The sequence below is a fragment of the Lactuca sativa genome, chromosome 9 (genome assembly GCF_002870075.4).
Source record: "Lactuca sativa cultivar Salinas chromosome 9, Lsat_Salinas_v11, whole genome shotgun sequence".
NCBI classification, from domain to species: domain Eukaryota; kingdom Viridiplantae; phylum Streptophyta; class Magnoliopsida; order Asterales; family Asteraceae; genus Lactuca; species Lactuca sativa.
Genome location: NC_056631.2, coordinates 77,390,642 through 77,407,585, shown reverse-complemented (window position 1 = coordinate 77,407,585; position 16,944 = coordinate 77,390,642). Strand labels below are relative to the sequence as shown.

General features: G+C 35.2%; 1 protein-coding gene across 1 annotated transcript; it reads right to left on the bottom strand.

Annotated features, from left to right (window-relative positions):
• Positions 1-1,452: 1,452 nt before the first annotated feature.
• Positions 1,453-15,879, bottom strand: LOC111918021 (uncharacterized). Its single transcript, XM_023913671.3, has 25 exons — positions 15,712-15,879; positions 13,577-13,761; positions 11,914-13,476; positions 11,742-11,817; positions 11,531-11,653; positions 11,205-11,454; positions 10,698-11,102; positions 10,356-10,541; positions 10,002-10,280; positions 9,276-9,923; positions 7,853-8,231; positions 7,634-7,776; positions 7,266-7,433; positions 6,970-7,179; positions 6,316-6,888; positions 5,896-6,233; positions 5,357-5,780; positions 4,818-5,273; positions 4,613-4,729; positions 4,330-4,451; positions 3,601-4,237; positions 3,166-3,420; positions 2,910-3,092; positions 2,467-2,808; positions 1,453-2,405 (listed from the first exon to the last, which is right to left on the bottom strand). The coding sequence occupies exons 2-25, from the start codon at positions 13,749-13,751 to the stop codon at positions 1,656-1,658; spliced, it is 8,802 nt and encodes a 2,933-aa protein (XP_023769439.1). The 5' UTR covers positions 13,752-13,761; positions 15,712-15,879; the 3' UTR covers positions 1,453-1,655.
• Between the last annotated feature and the right edge of the window lie 1,065 nt (positions 15,880-16,944).

Sequence of the window (16,944 nt, the reverse complement as noted above, 5' to 3'; positions counted from 1 at the left end):
TGTTAAAAGTATAACATAAAGTACTAGAACATAAAAAAATCCCACTCTGGTTACTTAGGAAAAATGTGAACTTGTATGCTAATCTATGAAAACGCACATCATTACTTTAATAAGTGCACAATAGTGTTTTTAGGTAAGACAGAGACCAAAGCTCGTAACAAAATTAAACAGTAGGGATCATCCGAGTTAAAAAAATAAATTAATTTAAAAAATAAACAGTATGGATCATTCGAGGAGATACAAATATGCGAGGTCTATTAATTTTTTTAAACATATAAAAAATAAATACATAAATAAGAAAATTAATTAAAAAATAAATTAATAAGGGCACAATAGACTTTTTAGGTAATACAGGGACCAAACGCAACAAAAATAAACAGTAGGGACCATCCAAGTTAAAAAATTAAGTTAGGGACCAAAAACACAAATTTCCCCAACCCACAGGGACCATTCGTGTAATTTACTTTTACTTTTCGTTTTGTTTATATTTGGATAACTATTTTTTTGTACACATCTATGTAATGAACTTGTTGAAAGCGTTCACATCTAGGATTCAACCTGCTATAGCAGGTCATAACTCATAATGGTCATATGTAAACACTTCCAACAAGTTTGTTACCTAGATGTGCAAAAAAAAAAGAGTCACCCAGATATAAACATACCGAAAAGTTAATTATCTTAATAAGTTATTTTCCGTAATAAAAAGCTAAAGATGTTGATTTAAAAAGACAAATTCAAAGTACATCCAAAATTAATCAATGGTATAATCTAAGTTTGAATTACAACTAATATTAACCTTAACCATATCCATAATCCATATAAACATTAAACATTCACCATATCCATAATCCAAGTAAAGCAGGTACAAAATAATTACTTAGGAACAGTGGATATACTTAGGAACAGTGGCAAATCCAGGATTCAAACTCACATAAATAAAGGAGGATTCTCATTTATACTAAAAACTAAACTAAGGATCTATTTTCTCTCTCGTCAAAACATCAAAGTTTACATTAGTTGTCGGATCTTCATATCCCTCTTCAAAAAGTCGATTTCAAGAAGAATTATATATCGATTTTTAACAAGTTATCAAGCCAAATCTAAAAAGTGATCATAAAGATTACATCAACAAACAAGTACTTTGATATATTCGTAAGTACTTCATTTATTCATACATCAGTATGATAACAAATGATTAATCTCTTCATGTCAAAAAATGAGGTTTTACTGTTTGAAGATCAAAAGGTTAGTTAATAGTGAGATTGATTTACAAATTCTTTAAAAAAGATTTCAAGTAATTCATCCAGTTTTTCACTTTGAAAATTTTTTGGTTAACAAATTTGTTTGAAAGCATCAAAGTTTAGATGAATTTGATACGAGTACCAAAATTGAGTCTTATAAGGTACAAGTATTTTGAAAAGGTATCAGATAAAAGAAAAATAAAAAGTGGTATATTGAACATTTCTATATTGATGTGGAACCCTAAAATTGTGTATCTTTTCAAGTTTCTACACCCAGCCTATATATATCATTATACATCTCATTTCTCAAATCTACATTTGCTACAAAAAAAATAAGTAGAAATAATAAATAAACACAACCCCTCAAGCCAAAAACAACACAAAAACCAATCATGAGAAACATTACACTTAGGTTTACATTAGAGGAAGGTAGGCCCCACCATGGCCTTTCCTCAAGACAAGGGGCCCACCATTATCCGGAACCCGATCCAACGCTTTCAAACACCCATCAATGACATCACTAAACCCGGTGGCAACCGTCGCCAGCTGTAACCTCAACCTCAAATCCCTAGTCCTCTTCAACAAACACCTAAACGACCTCTCCAAATACTTGGCCCACTCAGCCGGCAACCCGCCACCTGTCAACCAAACCGAAAACTGCGACTGGTCCCCACGCGCCGCCACCTCCGCCCTATAAAACCTGGCGATCTCCGCCAGCATGGTGGGGTGGAGCGGCAACACCGCCACAAACTCCGCCACAAACTGTTCGGTTAGCTCCGGTTTCAACATTTGGTTCCAGAGCACGAGGGCCCACTCGCCGGGCTGATTGAGGTTGTAGGCTTCCGCCACAATTAACGCTTCCTGGAAGCGGGACTGGTCCACCAAGGCGCGGCGGGCTTTGGTGGCGGAGAGTGTCAGCCATTGGAAATCGGGCATGCGGATTTGGAGGGAAACGAGTGATGCGCTGGCGCAAGCGGCGCGGGTTTTGTTTCCGGCGTCTATGGAGGAGTGGACTTGCGCGGCTTCGATGAAGTACCGCATGGATTCCAGAAGGTCTTCCGTGTGGTCTTTGTTGTAACGTAGGAACCACATTTGGTATGACTGTTCGGCACGTGATTCCAGGAGTGATGCTGTTTCATGCTTCATGTCAAAGTGATTGTACACCTGTGCAGTAATTGTGGTATCAAACAGTCTGAATCAGTTAGTTTATTTACCAGAGACATACCATAGCGAAAGAATCGAGATCTTTGGGGTTAAATTGCTTGAGTGATGTAAGGACGGCCATGCGGAAACCGCGGACGGCCTGGGCTGTTCCGGTGTGAGTGTCGGCTGCGGCGGAGTATTTTTGAAGAAGAAGTTCCAGCTGTCCGTTTTCGATAAGGATTCCAAGTATGAAATTAAGGGCATGGAAGTTTCCAACTCCGGTTATTAGGCGAGCCAAACATGCGAAGTCGCCTTCTGACACGTAAGCATCCACTCTTGTTGCTGCCAGGGCTACAAGAACATCAACACCATCCAGACAAGCAGATGATTTGTAGAAATGGTGCGACAGAATTAGCAGCTCAACCTGAAAAATAAGTTATATAATAACATCTTAACGGAAGAGCTCTCTCAGGCATTTCATCAAACACATAACATGAGTGTTTCTTTTCGACTTGATAAAAGTACCTCACAGGCATGTGGTATTTCCTGTCCTGTAATCACTAAACGCATCAAAGCATGACCAATTTCTGATTCTGAAGGACACAGCTCAGCCCATTTCAAAAAATCTGAAAATCTCCATAACAAAGGAGCAGGACCTTCCTCCTTTTGAGAATCCATATATCCACCACGATGTGCAGCTAATAATCCCTGAATTGAAAAACAAAATAAACATCCACATATGCTAATCTTATATATAATAATAGTTAAAAAAAAAATGTACCTTTAAAAAGGATTCTGCAAGAATCTGAGCAATACTAGCAGCTGGCATGGAATGAGTTTGAATTAAAAGACTAGCTTCCTCGAAAGAATCTTGTGCTTTGAGAGAAAGAAGTTGTAGGAGTTCAATTGGATGTTTATCAAATGCCTCTGAAAATGTAACACCCAACACATTTGCAGCTTTTACAACAGAGACCAATCTTTTACATAACCCACGTCCTCTTCCATCTACAAAGAAGCCTGTCAAACTCTCCAATACCTAAAAATCATTTTTTTTTTAAAAATTAATATCAAAGCAAATCGCATAACTGGGGTAATCATTTAAATGAGGAAATGACAAGTGTTACAACACAGGAAAGTATTTTCGCATCCATCAGCAGTCAAACAGCTTATTAACATGATCTTATTTTTGATAAGGATAAACACTATGAACCAATACCTGAATAGGATCAATAAATTGATGGTGAGTTGGCAGATTATGCGACTGAATTACAGAACGCACATCATCATCCAACATGGAAATTGCTACTTTATTTCCAGGAGTTGAGATCTCAGCAAGCTTCAAAGCTGCATCCACAAGAACAAATTCTGAAGGAAAATGTGAAGGAGATAGCTTATGTTGAAGCTGTCGAGCAGCTGTTATTTGTCCAAATTCCAACAAAGACAAAACCGCCCTTTCCAGCTCAGCGGGTCCAATACTTTCCTCCCATCTTGAAAAAGATAAATTTTCTTCTGTGTCCAAAGAAACCTCAGCAGCCTTTTCAACATCAACAAAAGCCTTTCTTGATGTCACAATGCCTTTAGCTCTACGTTTTGACTTATCTATGACCTGTGGGCCCCCCCTGTGATGTGACAGGTCATTTCTAGTCTTGATTGTGTTAATATGATTGTCCATTTTTGACACGATGCTTGCAGTATGGTCTACAATACTTGATCCCTTTCCATTTCCATATCCAGTTTCCCTACTTTGACTATTTAGGGTCAACTCTCCTTCAGTTTTGACCTCAGCTTCTGATTCTACTGCTAGAAGCCAAACTCTTGTTTCAAGTTCCCGAAGAAGATGCAATGGATAAACTCTGAAAAAATTACAACAAATATAAAAAAAACTTTTATTTAAATTACGAAAAGTGGTAAAATTTAAAGAATTTGTAAAAATGAGTGGACATACGGAGGAGTTTGAGTTATGGTCCCACTTAACCACTGGAGAGAAAGAAGCAACAATTCATGTAGTTCCTTTGGTGGAAGATCTTTGTCTACAGCTTCTGCATGTTTCAGGAAGAATAATCCAGCCTACAAACCAAAAAAACTTGTTTAAAAGTTATCTATATTTAATAATATATCATTCCATTCCTTCAAGCCAACCAAACACGACACTGGAATGTAATGATCCATTCCATTACATTGTTCATTCCATTCCATCATACCAAACAAACCATAAAAGTAACAGTTACCTGTAATGGAGGAAAAGAATATCTGAGAAAAAGCATCTGGCAGTGACCCCACAATGCAACCCTTTCTTCCGGAACATCCCAAAGAAACTCTTTCCACTCTGCCACCATTGATTCAGCCTATATAATACAAATTTACCTTTAGATACATACCATTAACTCTACATGTAAGATAGGGTTTTTTGGTCAAGTAGTCAACAATGCCTACCTGTGTTTCAGTGACATGGTGTACAGCTGACTTCCATGGCCCACCAGTTGCCTCCAACTGTTTTGTCCAATTACGCGCCTGTTCCCAGTGTCCATTTTCTTCTAGTGCAGTTAAAAGTGAAGCATCATCCAAAGTTTCATTTCCTAAATGTAACACATCATCTTTTCGCAACAAAGGCTCTGCTAAGTTTATCTTCCAATACAACCTCCGGTAGTGTGCCATGGCAGATCCCCCATCACCAAAATCAGTAGCGGATAATAGTTGCAATAAGCATCTTTTTTCATAAGGCGATGGACATGTCATAAGCATGGATTCAGAAGCTTTCTCAGCAATTGAACTCACCCATGAAGTGTTCATACACCCGTCTCTTTGCATGTTCAAATGTTCTTCTTTGATTCTGGCTGAAAAGGATCCTAGATGAACAGAAGCTTCTGATAGACGCATCTGAGAGAATGCCTGGACACCAGAGATGGTTAATTTTTTACAAAATACTTTTTCTTTTCCCCTATAAATAATTAGGTTAAAGTTGTATTAAAAACCTGAAGAGCACGGATGAAGGGAAGTAGGGCACATGAAGGGAGAAACATTTCAAAAGCTCTTAGCAAAGGAAGAAAGAGACGTTGCTCACAAAGCACTGCCACCATTTTAGATAAAGAATCGAGTACTTTATCAGATTCAGTTGAAACTTTATTTTCATCAGCCATTTCTTTGTTTTCGCCTCCAAAAATAATTCCTTGATCAAGAAATATGCTACTGGAAGCAGTAGATACATCAGAATCCTTTGAAGTTAATGTGTCAACCGGAATGGAATCCATAAGCCGCCTTCGTTTGGGATTCCGGCGGTTGTAATGAAGTGTTTGGGCTCTAGCAGTTACTGGTAAGAAATTGTTAGCTTCCACAGCTGCTGCAACATTTGTAGATATTTGGGAAGCAATGTCGTTCACTTTAATGGATGTTGTCTCCCTGAGAAGGATAACCACCAGTATACAATTATCCAGCATATCTCTAAGGGGTTGCTTCTTCTTTTTCCTAATAAGTTCTGTATATATTTTAAAAATATACTATATATTTTACTAACCTTGCTGCTGTTATCTCTAGCCAAACAGTGAGGCAGCATAAAGGAGATACATCTGGAAAACATGAAGCAACCATTGCTAAAACTGACCAGCACAAATCTTTTGCTTTTAACAAGAGAGTCTCTCCAGGGTTTTTCTGCTTCTCACAATCGGCTATTATACCAAAAAGTTCAACAGGAATGTAATTGTTAATGTTATCATCCAGGAAGGAAGAAGATTCGTTCTTTTTGTTCGGGTTATTGAAGTTTGAAGATGAAGGGGCGTTTTTCTTTGACTGCATTCCTTTAAGAACTGTTGAAATGTGAACCTTTAGACATGGATCACTGAACTCCTTTGAAGCCTGTAAATGTAATAGAAATATATAATAATAATTAAATGTTTTAAAACAAAGACAAATTCATAGCAAGGGACAAAAAGTGTACCACTTGGAATACGGTGTCAAAAGGTTGCCCTTCGATCTGAGCCTCTGACAAAAATCCAACCCAGTCATTGTCTTTAGCTAACACAGTAAGATATTTAGTACTGATGGATATCTGATGCATTCTACAAAATTCAGTAACTAAACTCCAGTGTTGACTTGCAGCTTTCTGTTGTGATCTCAATTCTGTTCCATCACCATTTCCAGTCATTAGCCAAGATCCACATGTATCTCCAGTAGTATCCATTGATGGAAGACTTGCTTTTTCCAAATTCTGAAGGACAATCACAAGTGCTCGAGTGGCTTGTTTTTGTTTACTATTATTATCTTTTTCCTTGACAATGCCACTGCCAGTGTTGTAATTTTTCAAATAGTATTCAGCCAATGCTCGGGCCAGAGAGCCACTAATATCACCTTCAAGATTTTGATCAATAGATTTAAAGAAGGAAGATATCCGCCTGAGGGCAGAAATGTCCACTTGAAGCATAGTAGGAGATATGCCACAGAGCTCCAAAAGAAAAGCACAGGAAGCCACTAATACGGAATCTTCAAAATGCATGACTGCAAGGGGCATAACCTAGGTGCATACAGTACAAACATGAAAGATTGAGACATTAGGTTAGGGTAGTGTGAAAAGAGTATATATGATTGATCTTACAGATGAAAGAAGAGATTCTTCCTCTTGTGTTATTGGAGAAAGTAGAGTGTGAACATCAGATTGAATATTTGATTGCCCGTTTACATCTGACTGCATTCTGCGTGTCTCAAATTCCAATTTCAATTTTTTTAGTCTTAAAGATAGGAGATGTATAAAAGCCGCCAAGGGGCGTCCACGGTGTAGGTGATGCTCATGTCCAAGTCTTGATCCCTAAAACCATTCCATTGGAAAGGGTAAGGGTAAATATGAGAAAATGTCACTAACTGATTAAATATGAAAAATGTCATGTCACTGACCTCTGCTGAAGGCCCATATAATTCCTCTACATGCCTATGGATAGCAGCTTCCCAAGACAATGTGCTGATCTTTGATTGTTCATTACCATTATCTTCATAATCAATATCTCTAAGAAGATAAGATTCTTCCACTTGTAACCCCGGTACAGATTGCCCACCAAGAGGACCCTGCAAAAAACTTATTCTCTCTTATGATTTTCCTAACTGATCAAAAAAGAATCCACTTTCTTTCTTTTTGCAAAAAAAGGCCACATTTTTTTTCACAAAAGCCACTGACAAGAAAAAGGTGCCTTTTTTGGAAAAGAGTAAGGGCTTTTTAATTTTAACAATAACCCTTCAAAATCAAAATAAATGCAATCAAATATAACCTGCACATAAAGCTGAACAAGTCTGCGGACAGCCTTAGAGAACCATCCAGGGAGCATTTGTTCAAGTGAAGTATCATGTCCAGCAGAGTAAAAGATATTGTCACGCCAGTTAAGATAGTCTGATAAAGCAGAATTTCTGAATGCTGTATTTAAAACAAAAAAAACAATCAATCATGTCAAAAATTAACACATTTTAATAAATAAATAAATAAAACTTGCCTTTTGATCTGGAGGTAAAATAGTTGGAAGTTGGATCTTGTCCGAAACACACTGCAACTAACGTGCGCCATAGTGTAGGAAATCGTTGCATGGCTGGCCTTAGATTTTCTAAAGTACACTGAGCTGAAGAGCTGCGGTTTCTATTTACACTACCAGTGCTTAAACAGTCTTGAATAGGAAGAGGTGCGTATATCAATGTTGCTATTGCTGCCATTTCTCCTGCTCCTTCAGCAATGTCATCAACTGTATGAATTATATCCTCCTCTATTTCCAGATTCCCAGGACGTGATGCAATTGACCTAGCATTTGAAAATGATGCCTCGTATTCGTTCCCTTTAACCCTTGATAACACCAACCATTTTGCCCATTGACAATCTCCCTGTGAATCATTTCTCCCAAAATTAAATTAAGAATTGCTTCATAACCTTAAAGTTGGGGTGAATCACATTGCAGTCTAACCAATAATACTTTGTTTTTTCTGGTCAAACCATAGAGGTTTAAGACATGTTTCCAAATAGGTTTCACCGGTTACTTTGCTTATGTGGCATTTTTTAAAAAAAGAGAAGAAAATGAAATGTCAATTATTATTATTAGGAAAAGTTATAAAATCACCATTACATTTTGGGCAGATGTGCAGTTTAATTTAACCACTAATACTTTATTTTTTCCAATCAAACCATTTTAACCTGCTATGTTATTTCATGTTTCACCAGTACTTTTGGTTTTTGCTTATGTGGCATTTTAAGAAAAATAAAAGAAATTGACATGTTAGTTAATATTAGGGCAAATTACAAAAAAAAAAAAAAAAATAGGCAGTTCTGCGGTTTAACTACTAATACTAAAAATATAATGGTTTGATTGAAAAAAAAAAAAAAAAAAAAAAAAAAAAAAAAAAAAAAAAAATTCAAGTACTGGGTAAACTGCAAAACTGCTAAATATACAATGTTTTTTTCTGTAATTTACCCTAATAATAATTGACATGTCATTTTCTTTTCTTTTTTAAAATGCCTCATAAGCAAAATTACAGGTGAAAACAGATATAACAACAGTTCAAATGGTTAATTTGTTTTAATGTCTGGGGCTTCCATGGTTTGATTGAAAAAAAATAAAATATGTTAAACCACAAGATTTAAACTGCTGTATATATTATTGTTAATAACACATGGCATGCCATTTTCACTTTTTATAAAAATGACACATAAGCAAAATTGATGGTGAAACCTAATATAAAAGATCAAAATGAAACTTTTATGGTTTGATTGGGAAAAAAAAAAAGTATTAGTGGTTAAACCACAAGACTGCCAAAAGTATAGTGGTTCTCTTGTAGTCTGCTCATAAAAGTACAAGTTAATTAATGTTGATGAGAAATGCATAAATAAAGAAAAACAACTGGAAACAATGACAAAAATTAATGAGAACTTACAGCAGCTTCTAGCAAGGCAGAAAGAAGTTCACGATCTGTACCCAACTTATGGTGATCAAGGTAAAGATCAAGTAGGTGTGGCAAGTTATGTTGAATACAATGATGCAGAAAAAGCTTATGAAGACCCTGGAAACAACCACCACTCATGTCTTTATCAATATTTGGGAAATAAAGATCTGTTGAATCTCCTCCTGTTGACTGGTCAACAGAAGCTGCATCACTGGAATTTGTGACAAAGTTTGACTTTGCGAGAAGACATACTATTTCCTCAGTGCCATCCCAGAATTCTTTAAGAAATATGAACTTTTTAGCAAGATGTGATTCCACAAGTGATTTTAGCCACATGGAGGATGTATTAATCGATGGGAACCTTAGTATTTTTATATCTTGGACATCCATGCATACAGCATCTAAGTCTTGTATAGAATATATGTAGTTTCCATAATCGTTGAAATCAGTTTTGGCTTCAGTAGAAGCACTTGGTAAACCATCTAAACTGATTCGAAGGTTTCCATGTTGTGATGAGTATGATGGAATTATGTCAATGAGTCTAGAAGCTTCCTCCCAATTACTGTGGCTTATGTGGTACTCAAATTGTGACTCCCATGATACATCAAAATCAACAAGAGAAAGCCTGTCTAACACTATCTGCACAATGACAAACATATAAATTACTTTTTAGTTTTTTTCAAGCATGTTTGAAAAATAAGATATAAACAAACTTACACGATCTATGGTTCTCTGATCCCAAGCATCAGACCAGACTGCAGCAGAAGCCCAATAACAAGCATGAGTGTCATCATCATCAACCACAGGAATCTCTGAATATTTGCTCACATCTCTCCATAAACCTAAAACAGCTCCATCAACTTCACCACATTCAATAGTAAGGTTGTTAGATAGTATATGCAACACAGGCAGCTTGATGTCTTCTGGTGAATTGACAATTAAGTCCTTTCGCCGGGAAAGAAATGTTGCATGAAAACTACTGCAAGAGTAGACCCTCTATCACAAAACAATAAGTTGCAGGATCAGAATCAATAGCAACTGTTGATAATAGGATTGAGAAAACACATGTACCTCAACAAATGATAACCCTTCCAATATCTTCGACTCGTATGGTCCAAAATACCCCTGACTTCTCATCACTTCAGTTATTTGGTTTCGAAGGGATCTCCTAACAGTGCCAAAAACCAGCTGCCTTAGGCAACTTTCCACATCCTCTCCTAGCTTTTGCAGTGTGGCTACACCAACTTCAGTTTCACCCTATTCATCATAATAGGCAGAAAATCGCATAATAGCATTAGAGTGAGGGGATGTTTCTTTTAACTTAATGAAGTGCTTAATCTGGACAGTGATACATGGCTGTTTTTTTCCCTTGATATATATATTTATTAGAATGTGTTAAGAGCAACCGGTTACCTTTAGAAATAGGTCATAAGCAATGGCCCTTCCAATATCACGGACTTTCTCAAAAGTATTGTGAGGCTCATTGTTACCATCCATACCTTCTTGATTATGAAGATGCAATTTAAGAACTGCTAATGGAAGACGCCCAGAAAGTAAGGCATCTTTCACAACATTTTTTTGGTCCAAATGTTCCCAACGTGCGATCATATCCTTAGGATTTTCAAATGGAATAGCTCTTGTTTCTACTTGAGAAACAGATCTCTCCAACTCTGAATAGAATCTAGAGTCAACTGAGTCAACCGACATCAAACCATTGGTTGTTTCCTGCTCATTTGTTGGTTCCATTGAAGAAACATGTGTGGAATCATCGTGTGATAACTCTGAATCCATAAATTCCAATGGCTTCAAACTCTCCCCCTGTTACATAACACACAACACATACGCAATTTAATTACTCATACAAATATATAAAAGCCAGCTATATCAAATTTGCATGAATTGAATTTTAATAAAACCAACCATTCGTGTAACAGATTTGTTAAATTTGGTAGCAAGACGACGTTGCATGTTTCGTATGATTTCCAGCAAACGGGCCATTTCCTCCAGTCTTTTTGAATTTTCAGTTTCATTATGTTCTTTATCTGCTAAAAGCAAAGGACGAGAACTTTCCATGTTGTCTGTAAATGATCCATTTCCATTTTGAATATGCTGCAATGATCCATATCTACGTATCATTTTTGTAGAGAAATGGGTGCCCAATGACAGAAGCCTGAATCATAAACATATATATTCTATAAGAACATACACCATATAAAAAAATATAAGATGCATAAAAAGAATCATACCTTGATGCAGATGATACATCATTATCATTTCCACCTTTATTCAATGACAAATAAACAGCAGCAAAGACCAATCTCAGGACGCCTTCTTCTGCCAAACTCACACCAGCAAGCATCTCTAACGAACTAATTATCCATTAAAAAAAAAACATGAGATAATGTCATATTTGGTTATGTATCAATCAAACTGAAGTTTATAAATAATAAATCTTACATCTCAATCTCCTGAAAGTTCAAGTAATCCAGTGCCAATTGCAACCGACGAATCCGGGAAACCTTCAGGTCCCACCCTACAGATAGATATCAACATTAAACATTAACAAGGAAAAACAAATTTTTAATCATATGTTTATCTTAATTCCACTTAGAATTATAAAAAAAATTACCGTTTTCCAAGCATAAATGATCTGCTTCTTCATATCCTTCATACAAAAGAACTCTATCTAAAACCTCAGTTTTCCAAGTTGGCCATGGCTGCTTCAATCCTTTTATTTCAATTAGGTTCACAGTTTGATCCATAGAGCAGATATTATTCTGTCGGTATCCAATAGCTTCAACAGGAATACAACCAGAAGCTAATTCCAATGAAATAGAGGGTAGAATTACAGAAATACCCTCCGATGTGACCAGATAAAAACACCCATGAAACACACATCCAACTGCATCTCCTACAGTGACTTCCTCTTCCTGACCACCATCATTCATAATCATAGCCGAGTCTACATGGTAGTTGAAATGGACAACTGTACTATATTTTTTACTAAGCCTGGTGATTCCAAATGGGGAAAGACATATAATATCATCTTTACTATATTTATCTGTTGGAAGAAATACACTTCTCAAAGTAGGTAATAACTCTTTACTTCCCATTTTGTCCTTGGAAAAGCTTCTCTGGTGGCTGATATCAGCACCACCAACCTCCCACCCAACCAAAGTCTGGTGCCTTAATTGTTGAAACTGTGGAAGAGACTTCTCAACTGAGTTATTTATGCCTGGAATATGGTCACTACCACGAACTACATAAACTATACCATGCTCATCAACTGCAGCCATCAGTGATGTATGTGAAGCAACAAGAAGACCAATAAAATTACTACTAGTTTGACTTTGACCAGTAGATACTGTACAAGACCTACTTTCACTTTCACCTCCATTATATATCTCTAGCAGATTGACAGATCCTATGTATTCACCATTTATATCACCAAAAAAGAATATTACACCAGCAGAATTAAGGCATATAAGATATCTATCAGAAAATTTGAAGTCCACCCATTGATCCACAGGAACTTTATATACATCTTCATCAAGCTTCACTGAGCAAACCCACTGTATGCCCCAGCTGACTATCCTACCAACAACTACTACTTTTTTTCTTTGTTTCCTTTCAGATTCATCATTGGTGTTCACAGGAGAAAAGATTAAGGAAAACCCAATCAGGTCATGTGAATTATTAACAAACACGCTACAGCATTTGTATGAAATGTTGTTCAAATCATCTCCATGAAATAGGTCTCTCAGAAGTGTAGAATCATTCTCAAAAATGTTGAAGGAAACAACTGTAGTGGAAGATGGGAATTGAGACTTATCTGGGAATCTACTACAAAGCTTGCCTTCGGATTTGACTGTTTTGGCTTTAGTAAGGAAAGTTCTCAACCATCTCCTTTGTTCATCATCATTTTCCGGTTTATTTATATGCATTGCATCATTAGATGGGCCCCATTCAACCCATTCTCCACTATTTACATCTGGCATAGGTTCAAGGGATTCACTACACTCAATGGATTGACAAAATGCATGAGCAGTCAGCCCATGATCTCCAACCACAAAGAGAAGTTCTCTAAATAAAGCCCCCTCATGTTGACTATTTGAATCTTCACATATACCCCAAGCAAGTGAATTTATATCAGAAAGCATGGGATAGCTTACAATACTACTTACAGCTTCACCTGCACAGAAGATTCATATAAATAACTCGCATCTTAAAATCAACATAAACCAGGTTTGATCATAGCATAAGCAATCAAGATTGTTAGATTGGATGTTCACCTTTGACTAGAGGAAGAAGTATCCCTTCATGGTGATATGAAAGCAATAGTATAAGTTCCCTGGTTGGGGAAAGGAAAGCTTCACGGAACTGTGTCAGGTTTGCTTGCAATCGAGAAGATTCCCATTTTTGCAACTGCACAATGGCAGGGCCCTCTTCACCAAAGCTATAAGTCATGGTGCTTATACTACAGAAGCAAAGAACATAAATCAACTTAAAAAGAGAAGTGGATGTAATCAGGTTTTTACATTTTCTTAAAGACCATTATGCAGCAGAACTTGAAGTGGTTAAATCTGGAAATTATATGAGGTTTGTGTTTTTTGTAAGGATGGTATTATTTCTGTGTTATATTCATTACATAAATCCAACATATATTGTGCATTAATATACTCTCATTAACTGTACAAATGAAACTATCTAACCGATAAGCTATAATCTCAGGGTTGTTGAATACTTGACAGAAACCAAATCTAATGTTCTACTGAAATGGTAATTTAATTATTTGCATAAGTTTAATTCATCTTGTTTGTAAAATTTCTTACATGTTAAACTTATAAGAAATTTGACAAGTAGAAGAGTTATGGTGATGAGCTTGCTATTATATCCTTTTCATTTACATATTTGGGAATCACTAGGTTTAATTTCAAATCATCTGCTTGGGGATGTGTTAAAGATTTGTTAGCTTCTTTCATTTCCACTAGTTCTGCTATATGTAGGAGTTGGGACCTTCTAATATTCTATCTATTCTTAGACTTGTATAAATTGTGTTAAACCAGAAGTCGTTAGAGCAGCATTCATAAGTCTGCACAATTGTTGTTTGGGGACAAAACCAACAAAAGGATGTGCAAACAGTTCATATGGTTCCCAGATATTGTAGGATTCATCACTGATCAAACATATGACAAAATTCACTATTTTCCTAGCAATGAAATATGTTATTGCACACACTCAAAGCCAACAAACGTGAGGCGTACAAGTAGTCACTAGTGAAGTAGAATGCATTATATATGATCACCAACTAAAACAATACTTAATAAGACACTATATAGATAGAAAATATGAATATAAGATATAAGTAGCAAATATTGATGATCTAAAATAAGTGCAGTACACTAGTAGATGATATCAGATTAACAATAGATTTATTTCTAAAGGAGGAAAAAGGGAAGAAACAGAACCAGCATTATTGTTTCATCAATAACTCTTTAGTCTTTACTCTAGTGAAATTACAGTAATGAAAGAAACAGGAAAAAATTTCATCACATATGAGAGAAACCTTAAGAAAATAAGAAGGAATAAATGATCATCAGTCACATATGAAGGAATTGCATATGCTTATGTACAATGGCTGTTACACCAGATGACGATGGTGGTGATCAGAGCTAGGGATGAATGTGAAGATGAGGGTGGTCGGAGGTTAGACATAGAATCTTAACTAAAAGAAACCATGTAAGCAGATGCCATAAGCCCATAACCTTAAAATGCTTGAAAAAGCATGTAGGTTAAACAGAAAGAATTGAAGAGAAAAAATTATGATTTAGGATTCAAAGTTGCAGAAATGAATATCATCAAAATCTCAGTCTATTATTGAGTTGGATTTTAATTAACAGTATTCAAATCTGTATGATTGTAAGCACCATACCACTTTGTTTGTTCAAATAAAGAAATATTGGAACTAATAACTTCAATTCATCTTAACAGTCTTGATCTGTATAAGTTTCAAGCAATTAATTACTTGAAACTGTGTCTTTGCTTATAAAGAGGCAGTAACACCAGTAAGAGCCCAACTAATTTGGTCAGGTCATGCCGATTTCATTACCAGTTCTAACAGGAATTTCATCCAACAGCTTATAATGCAATAAATCACTTTGAGAAGTAGGTAAACCAATTATAAATCTAAATATAAGAACTGTAGCATGAGAATTGACATTTCAGATTAAACATGAACTCTCAATTAAACTGGGATAAGCAAATAGCAAGAATGAAAAATCAGATTAAGCAAATCGGAGTTCCTAAATCGGCAAGAAGCAACATAAAGTCATAAACTGTTATGGTGGTGTGTGTACTGTGTAGGATTGGAGATGAACGTCGTTACTCTAAAATAGACCAAGATGGAGATGTTGCAGACGAGACTCACCTGCGCTGTGATGCCGATTGCCGAGACAAAATCCCTAAGAGAAACGAGACTCACTTCACTTCGTTGATTCAATAGAGCTTCATCGCTTATGGTTCGATCTTCGTCTCTTCGATGAGAAGGAAAAGCTGAGAGTCAGACGTCGTATAGCAAACAAAAGGGGATTAGAGGGTTGGGTTTGGTTTTTTTTTTTTGAAGGGGCTGTTACTCTCAAAAGTTGCTTTTTAACTTATTACCGTCTCAAAAGCTAGTTTTTAACTTACCGGTTTTACAATGACATAAACTAAAATTGAAGTTTTTATAGAAATACTTATATCCATGTCATATTGGTAATAAATCAAAATTCATAAGTAAAACACTCCTAGCTTACCACCTTATAAACTAAATGTTTATGATTTTTTGTAAGTTTAGCCAAACACAATTATAGTATATTAAATATCAAACATATCAAATATTTCAAAAATGTATTTTATGGGTCGGTTTGGTTTTCAATAGGTTGGTTTCTAAAGTATTAATTGAAACTAACTTTTTTTGGTTTTTAAAATCCGAGCCCAAAATTGATGGTTTTGGTTTTTTTTGGTTTTGTTTACCTTTAATAACATAGTTATTTACTGATCATAATAAATACATAAAAAAAAAACATATTTTATATAAAATAATAACATAAAAAGAATAACTGAAAATAATATATATATATATATATATATATATATATATATATATATATAACCTGAAAATATGTTTTAGGATGATAGGAATATAATAACATATTATATGAAAAAGTTTAAAATACATAAAACAATATTTTAAGTAAAAAAAAAACATATAAATTTTTTTTATATATGTTTTCTTACAATACGTAAATGTATATTTTCTTATTAAAAAAAGTTTTATGTAAAAATATGTTTCTTTGTGATTTTTTTATTATTTACGTTCTTACGATTTTACATAATATAAATTAGTTTTCAGAAATATAAACTAAACATCTTGTTCTCGAATTCAACTTAACGAACGAAAAGAAAAGAAATAGATGGGAATGAGAAGAAAGTGAAAAAAAATTGTGTTTTTGGGTTTCATTAAAAAAAATAAGTGGAAGGAAACAAAATGATCATTTTCTCTAATAATTTTCCTTTCAATTTGGAAGGATTTAAACAAAATATTTAATTTTTTTTTTATTTATCTTTAACTCGAGAACACAAAATATAAATTTCTTTTTTTTTATTTCTCTTCTTTTCT

Bases quoted from the DNA above. Each gene is read 5' to 3' on its own strand.
- LOC111918021 (XM_023913671.3), bottom strand. From the start codon at position 13,751: ATGACTTATAGCTTTGGTGAAGAGGGCCCTGCCATTGTGCAGTTGCAA. The intron at 10,281-10,355 runs GTACATGTGTTT...GTTTTGTGATAG, and splicing joins AAGGGTTATCATTTGTTGAG to AGGGTCTACTCTTGCAGTAG. The intron at 5,274-5,356 runs GTTTTTAATACA...TCTGGTGTCCAG, and splicing joins CCTTCATCCGTGCTCTTCAG to GCATTCTCTCAGATGCGTCT.